The sequence below is a fragment of the Cariama cristata genome, unplaced genomic scaffold (assembly GCF_000690535.1).
Source record: "Cariama cristata isolate BGI_N322 unplaced genomic scaffold, ASM69053v1 scaffold38272, whole genome shotgun sequence".
Classification (NCBI taxonomy): domain Eukaryota; kingdom Metazoa; phylum Chordata; class Aves; order Cariamiformes; family Cariamidae; genus Cariama; species Cariama cristata.
Window position 1 is genome coordinate 1,572 of NW_009602795.1, and position 7,740 is coordinate 9,311.

The 7,740-nt window shown below is 54.2% G+C and overlaps 2 protein-coding genes across 2 annotated transcripts in view; both read left to right on the top strand.

Annotated features, from left to right (window-relative positions):
• Positions 1–531: 531 nt before the first annotated feature.
• On the top strand, positions 532–2,230 carry LOC104157542 (mast cell protease 1A-like). Its single transcript, XM_009694912.1, has 5 exons — positions 532–595; positions 693–837; positions 1,018–1,153; positions 1,478–1,729; positions 2,096–2,230. The coding sequence occupies exons 1-5, from the start codon at positions 532–534 to the stop codon at positions 2,228–2,230; spliced, it is 732 nt and encodes a 243-aa protein (XP_009693214.1).
• A 3,480-nt stretch (positions 2,231–5,710) lies between these two features.
• Positions 5,711–7,740, top strand: part of LOC104157543 (granzyme E-like) — a 2,705-nt gene continuing 675 nt past the window's right edge. The window contains 5 exon segments of the mRNA XM_009694913.1: positions 5,711–5,774; positions 5,874–6,021; positions 7,072–7,213; positions 7,361–7,467; positions 7,469–7,589. Coding sequence (XP_009693215.1) covers positions 5,711–5,774; positions 5,874–6,021; positions 7,072–7,213; positions 7,361–7,467; positions 7,469–7,589 — 582 coding nt within the window.

The following is a 7,740-nucleotide window of genomic DNA, read 5'->3' on the forward strand; positions in this document are numbered from 1 at the left end:
GAAACCACAGAGCGGAAAGAGCATCTGCAGTCATTGCTCTTGCCAACAAAGCTGACCACCCCCAGGAGCAAGTGGCATGAGCTACTGAAGGTACAGTACGAGATAGCCTCATTGCCAGAGCTTGAAGACACCATGCTTTGAAGCGGGCAGACGTGATTTGTCCTGCAGCCAAACTGCGGGAGAAATGCTAAATCACACCTCAAAAATACCCTAGGACACCTCTCCCTGTCAGCATCCCTCAGGCTTTGGGACTGTGGCATACCATGCTCTCTCTGCCCTGGCCTTTCTGTCCTGCTCTATCACTCATCAATCACAGCCTCAGAGCACATGGGGCATGTGAGCAGGCTGGGGCAGCAAAGATGCAGATGGATCTGCAGGGGTGCTGCACTGCTCTGATTAGCACAATCAGGCCATCACACATGGTTTCCTGGCTGCTGAGTATAGCTGGTCCCAGGGTATAAAACCAGCCCTTGGGCAGTAGAGACTCAGACTTCCACACATCTTGGAAGGAGTGTCCGGCTGTGGGAAGAGATGTGTCAGCCCCAGCTGCTGCTGGCCCTGCTGCTCCTGCTTCCCTGCCTGTGGGCCAGTGCCAGTAAGCTGGGGTGCCACAAGCCGCTGCAAGTGAGGCTGCTGGTCTGGGCTCTGACCTCAGCAGCCACTGGCTAATCCTGCGGTGGGGTGTCTTGCAGGTGCTCTAGAGGGTCAGATTGTGGGGGGCCACGAGGCTCAGCCCCACTCCCACCCTTACATGGCATACCTGAAGGCAGGGAAGTTTGCCTGCGGAGGCTTCCTGGTGGCCCCTGACTGGGTGATGACAGCTGCACACTGCATGGGGTAAGTACTTCATAATGGGGCTTCCTCCCTTAACCTGTGAGGTCCATCACTGGAGTAATTTTGGAGTAGGCTCCTCTTCCTCCTGTGCTGAGCAGCTCTGTCCACCTGCCTGCGAAAGGGGAGGGATGTGGGTGAGACACAATCTGTTTTCCCCCTTCTCCCCTCTGCTGCCATGGCCAGGCATGCCACAATCATCCTGGGGGCTCACAACATCCACGAACCAGAAACGACCCAGCAGATCCGGGGAGTTCTCAGATACCACCAGCACCCTGGATACAACCCCAAGACCGTCTCTAACGACATCATGTTGCTCAAGGCAAGGCAGTCCCACAGCAGGCAGTGGGTCAGAGAGTAGAGTGGGGCTTACGGGTCTCGCCAGGTCTGGGCAGAGCACATTCTTGCTGTTAGCTCCTTCTGCAAACCATCAGCTGCTTCTTCCCATGAGTGCTGGAGGCACGCAGGACTGGGAGGGACCTGGGAGGGAACTGTGGGCAAGGCTTGGAGCTGCATGCCCTATTCACAGCAGCTCACCAGAGCTTGCAGTGCTGTGTGTCCTGCTGGACCTCCCCTACCTCTGCGCACAAAGTGTCCTTCAGCTGTTCTGCTCATAGCCTTCTCCAAAAACTTTGCTTTCTCCCAGCTGACGGCAAAGGCCACACTCAATGACTATGTCAAGACCATTCCACTGCCCAAGACCGGCAGTGACCTCCCCACGGGCACCAAGTGCAGCATAGCCGGCTGGGGCCTGATCGATGATGACCAGGAGACCAACAAGCTCTTTGAAACCAAAGTCTCCATCTACAGCCGCAGGAAATGCATCCGCTTCTATCCACATCTCGACACCGGCATGGTCTGTGCCGGCAGCTTCCATGAGCTCAGGGACTCCAGCCAGGTATGGGCTGCCCACAGGCTGGGGGCTTGGCTGCGAGTCAGGTGGGCTCTCTGGTAGCAGGGACTGCTGCTGGCACAGACTTAGCCGGTTCCCAGGAGTGGCGACAAGCATTTGATTTGTAGCTCCCATGTGGACCAACTCTCTGGATGCCCTGAGACCACAGTCCACGTGCAGTCGCAGGGGTAGAGCCCCAACTCGCCAGCTCCGGGCAGCTCCTCCAGCTTGGTGGGTGTGGGGCAGGAGCAGAGCCGCAGGTCCAGGGCAGAGACACAGCCCTTCTGGCAGTGCCTGGGCAGGGAGGGACCAAGGTGAAACCTGTTCCTACACAGAAAAGGCCTCTAAAACCAGTCTCTCATCTGTCCTCAGGGAGATTCTGGTGGGCCCCTGGTATGCAATAAGGTGGCACAAGGCATCGTTTCCTTTGGGCACCACGCCCCGCCGGGGGTCTACGCCCGCATCTCCAACTACCTGCCCTGGATCAAAAAAACTATGGAGAAGTAGCAGCAGCGACACTCACTCCAGCATTGGTGTGGCCCTGGAGACTGCACTGCTTTCCCTCCTGCCACTGCGGAAGGCTTGACTCCCTCCTCTCTCCTTGGGAACCTGAGCGACCTGATCGCTGCACACAAGGGTCCCCTTCTTTCTGTTCTGTGGCTGCTGGCTGTCCCATTCCCTGCCCATCTCAGGCACTCAGTTCAGGGCCACATTAAATCACCCTGGCACAAGCAGGGATCATCCCAGATGGCATCAGACAGAGGCTGTGCTACAATGGACCCTGTTTCCTTCAGAGACAACCCTGTCCCTGCTTGAACCTTGCTGCATTTAAAACACTCACAGTAAACTCAGAGCTGCATTTCCCAGCATATGTCTTCTTTCTTGTACCTTGCCTCAGGGAGAAGGGAGGGAGGGTCTAGCTGGTGAAAGTGAGAAGTCAGCCTCTTGGCACAGAGGCAGTCATAGCTCTGCATCCACTGAATTGCTGGCAGACTTGGAGGACAAGATCTACAGTTGCTCTTACTGGGGTCATGGGGGATGAGTGGAAGAGCAACTGCCCAGGTAGAAATGGGCTGGGAAAAGCGATGTGCATGCACTCCATTCACCAACTTCAGCAACATCACCACCTGCCTGGGAGCAGCTGACAGCCAGGATGTGGTGTGTCAGCAAGTACCAGGGGTCAAAAGCTGCCATTCCCTGCAATGTAATGACTTGACTGTCCCTTCTGCAGTCGTGCCTGGGTGATGTTGCACTCTAGGACGTGGGGCAGCCAAGACAGCAGGCTGGGTCACAGGGAAAACCAGGCTAATCTTTTCAGCTGTCCTACCTGTAAGAGGCTCCATCAGGTGAAGTGAGCCGGACTTTTTGCAGACTGTGCTGTTTCTGACCCCGTTGGCTGTAGGGCAGGTAGTGGCTGAGATCCCACGGACAGGGCTTTAGGATCCCAGAGAGGAGACATACTCAAAGTCCCAGCGGTTGCACACCAGTGCTTTCAGTCTTTGCCTCTGCCATCCTCCAGGAGCCACAGTCCTCCATCTCCTGAACAGCAACATGATGACCTGTGTAGAGACATTGAAACAGTCTCTGAAAGGATTGTACTGAAAGGGTTGATAAAGGACCTGGGTTCACAAAACTGCCTGACCCCATGCCACTTCGTCCTTTCCTCCCGTGCCAACTATAGCAGGAGAGCCCAACTCTTAAAGCGCAAGGGTGAGTCCTAGCTGGGAGCTGTCTGCCTTGGAGCCTGTTGGCATGTTCTGTCCCTCTCGGGAAGGCAAGTCCAGCCCCAGCAGTACAGCACGAGCAGAGGCTGTTCTAGCAGTTTTCTTGCACAAAACCAAAAGGGCTTACGACTCTCCCCTCAGCTGGGTGATGCTCAGAGGCAAGCTTCCCCTCCACACAAAGGATGCTCTAACACTGTTTTCAGACAGCCCCTGCACTCGAGTCTGAATAACTTGCACCAGCCCCTCCTGCCTTGGTCTGCACTGGGTGTAAGGCAACCTGTCTAAACTCTGAGCCCTAGTCTCCTTTGTTCCAGCTAGTTTTTGAGGGCATCTCTCATACACAGATAGGAGAATGCTGGACACTTTCCTGGAGGAGGCGACAAGGGGCAGAGACAGTGCATTGGTAAGTAACCGAGCTTCGGAACTCCCTGGTACACGATGACAGATGTTTGCGCAAGTTCGAGAGGAGACCAGACTGGTTTGCAGTGGGGAAAACCCAGCGGGGAGTTTTAAACATACAGAAACTGCATGCAATTCAAGGGAACAGGATGCTTGCCTTGTTCTCATAGTTTTTCCAAGGCTCCCACTAGCCACCTCTATCAGAGGGAGGAGATGGCCTGCAGTCCAGCCCTGGATAACTGCTTTTATGTTCTCCTTGTTCTTGCCTGGGACAAAGGGAAACTAAGTCACCTTTGCCTTCAGCACACATGCCACCCTGGGGAAACTGAGAAGGGTCCATGGTTTGGGCTTCTGCTAACAGCTGCTATCAGTTAGGAAATCTGCAAGTGAAAAGGCTGCAGCTGCTTATCTGTGTAGTACAAATCTTTGTCACGTAAGGGTTTTCCTTGAAGCTCCAGCTGCTGCAGTCTTTGCATGAGAATGGCTGCTTTTAGCTTTAAAAATGGGTTTTGCCCTGTGGCACTGGGGGCAGATAGGAAAGCAAATTTACCAGCAGCCAGCGAGGGCAGCAAGGACACATCGGCCCCGTTTCGTCACAGGCGAAGGAAGGAACCGCTGCTGGGGCGAGCGCACAGCCACGCTCACCTTCCACCTTTGGCCGGGCCCGTGTGCTGGTGCCCGTGAGGAGGCAAGGGGACACCCTGGGGGCCGGGGCGGGGGAGACCGTTCAGGGATTTGCCACCAGCCCGTCCTCCAGCACAGTCCCTCTCACCATGGGCTGGAGGAGGAGGTGCACCTGCCATGGGGCCTGGTCCAGGGAAGACAGATCCCTGCCACGCACTGCAGAAAGGCACCTGGCACTTGTTTGGCACGCAAAAATCACTGCCTGCCAGGGTGGGGGCAACGCTGGCTGTGATGCGCTCGGACATGACCCTTCCCAGAGGAACAAGACCAGCTTCAGGGTCCTCAGGTGTCATCAGGTTATCTCTAGTCAGCGAACGGGCAGAAACCCAAACCTGCATCCCTGTCTCCATCCACCCTCAACACATTAGAGGGAAAGTGAGCCCCTGACCCACGGTCAAGGAAGCGTCCCCCTGTCTTCTCTCACGCTGGCTGGTAAGAGACACTGAACTCCCCAGTTAAATGGGGAACAATTACACCTGGAAAGAAACACTTAAAATGGTGTCTTTTGCTGTACAAAGCAGAGCCCTAAGTCAGCAGCTGGTGCAGAACAGAGGCTTCGTGGCAGCAGCAGCAGTCACGCTGCTGTGGGCCACGGTCATGAAGCTGCCATAACAACTTCTTGCCCTCACATAGCCATGACCAGTGTGGTGTTATAAATGCACTCACACCAATTTTGCTCTATTAGCCAGGGCCACACCTGCTGAGAAAGAGAAGGAGGTCCTCGACTGCTACTGCGCAGTTTTTGGAACTGGTACATCGAGTGAAAAAAATCTTGTTCTTGCAGGGCTTATGATAAAAATCAAGAGAGTTTCAAGTGCACAACAACAAATACAAGGTGCAAGGGAAGAGCACACTGGCAGGCAAAGCGATAAGGGTGGGTATGCTCCCTACAGCTTCCAGCTCAAAGGCAATGCATTAAAATTGGCTCTGGGTTTAGAAGGACATCAGATACCCCAGATCAGGCCCTAGGTGAAGGTGGGTTGATGCCCAAGGCTAAGGCTGGCTGAATTCCCCTCTCAGATCGCTGAGGCATGCAATTTGCAGATAGATTAATCAGATGAGTCTGACTTCTGTGGTTTCCTGGAGTCTAGTCTCAGGCTATAAAACCTTGCTGGGAGCAGGAAGAGACCCCAGCTGCAGCCTCACCTCTGAGGGATCCACTGAAGCCGAGAGCGCTATGATGAAGCGCCTGCAGAAACTGCTGCTCTCCGTCCTGCTGGTGACATGCCCCTCAGCTAAAGCCAGTAAGTAGAGTGGCCTGGAGGTGAGGAGAGGGCTGGGGAAGGAAGAGTCCCAGGCAGCACATCCTGTGATCCCCTCATCCTCAGTCCTGTCCATTACAGATTGTTCCTGGAATCAGATGGAGGGACGAGGTGAAGCTAAGACCCGGTCCACACCCTATGTGGCCTATCTGCAAGGAAAGAACAACCATTTCTGCGGAGGCTTCCTAGTGGCGCCAAATTGGGTGATGACAGCGGCTCAGTGCTTCGTGTAAGTTTTTGCTATGTTCATACAGCTCCTGGTGCCACAAGATTGTCGCACTGCCGTGATCTGGGTAACATCTCCTCGATGGAGGTCTAACAGCTTGAGCCACTTCCTTCAGGGCTGTGGCCAAACTCCTTCTCCAGCAGGAGTGCGGGCTGTATTGCTGCGACAGGGCTAGGCTGTGGGGGCTAGCACTGAAACAGCAGAGGTGTGTCTGTCACTCTGCCTTGAGCTATCCTTCCCCATGTCCTCCCCAGCCCTTGTTCAGATACTTACCTTTATTTTTTTTATTCCCCCTCCATGACTCATTTTATTCTTCCCAGATGTCAACAATGAGAAGTCAGATCAGCTTCCTCCCCTGCTGTCACTGTCCTGCAGGCATAGCAGGGATTGCTGGTGTCAGGCTTTGCCCCGTCTGCCACCAAAGACCTCCAAGACTTACCAGAATTAATAATCTCTTATGAGCAAGCTGCTTGACCACCTCTCTTCCATCCCTCCAGCTGGAGAAACAGGCATGGACAGGCAAGAGGGCTTTTCTAGATGCTCATGGCTCTTGGTGTAGCTACTACACTCCCCACGGCTGACAGTTCTGCCCCGGTGCCAGTAACCCAGGCTCAAGGCCAGTCCCCACACCTCAGCAGCAGAAAGGAGGACCAGCAGAACCCAGGAGCCCAGATACCCAAGTCCCACCTGCTAGATTGAGAGGGACTCCTACCCGTAGCCAGGGTCCCTCCTGATTTTCCTAAGGCAGCCCCTTCTGCAGATGATGTACAGGCCAGTAAAGGTATATTGGCAGGTACACAGCAGCAGCATTGGACCAAATTCACTCAGCTTGAGATCCAGGGGTGAAGTAATCCTTGCAGAGCTCCACTCTGTCAGATGGGAACTTACTTTGCCTCTTGCCTGGGTAGATTCACAGGCAGAGCTCCTTGCTCCCACCATTCTTCTTTAAAGCCCAGCCAGTCTTTCCTGGCCGTGCCCCTGGGAGATGTGCCTCAGTGTTACCAGGGAAGACAGGAGAAAGCTAATGACATACACTGTGCTTGATTTTACCAGACACAAACCCCTGACTGTCATCCTTGGAGCCCACACAATCCAGAGGAGAGAGGAAAGCTGGCAGACATTCGAAGTCCAAGAGTATCACTGCCACCCAGACTTCAGAAGTGCTAAGGAGGGAAATGACATCCTCTTACTGAAGGTAACTACCTGCCTGGAGCACCTGCATGGTTCCACCTGCCCGATGTGCAGGGCTGAGCTGTAACCCTGGAGCAGGAGGGGACAACCTTCATCACAGAGCATTTACAGACCAAAAACTTATTTCTGTATTTTCTGTCCCCTTGCCCAGCTGAAAGGCAATGCCACCAGCAACAGCTACGTTAAGACCATTTCCTTTGAAAAATCAAAAGTCTCTGGTGGGACTGTGTGCAACATAGCCGGCTGGGGCTATAAAACCTGCCACATTACCCAAAGCCACCGTCACCATCATCAAAGAGAGGGACTGCCTCAGAAACTATCCTGTATTTGCTGACAATCTGATTTGTGGCCGCAGTGGATCTGCTGGGGTACCTGAAAAGGTCAGTCACCAACTTAGGGAATTAGAAGGCTGCAGGAGAGGTTTCAGCCAGGTGCTGGGCACAAACCTGAACTAGGCTAAAAAACTTCACTGAAAAGGTACTGGCTAAAATTGCTTCTTGTTGTACCTTCATACTGCGCCCCCCCCCCCCC

Coding starts and splice junctions, on each gene's coding strand:
- LOC104157542 (XM_009694912.1), top strand. CDS start 532: ATGTGTCAGCCCCAGCTGCTGCTGGCCCTGCTGCTCCTGCTTCCCTGC. Junction 838..1,017: donor ACAGCTGCACACTGCATGGG/GTAAGTACTTCA, acceptor TGCCATGGCCAG/GCATGCCACAATCATCCTGG. Junction 1,154..1,477: donor ACGACATCATGTTGCTCAAG/GCAAGGCAGTCC, acceptor GCTTTCTCCCAG/CTGACGGCAAAGGCCACACT.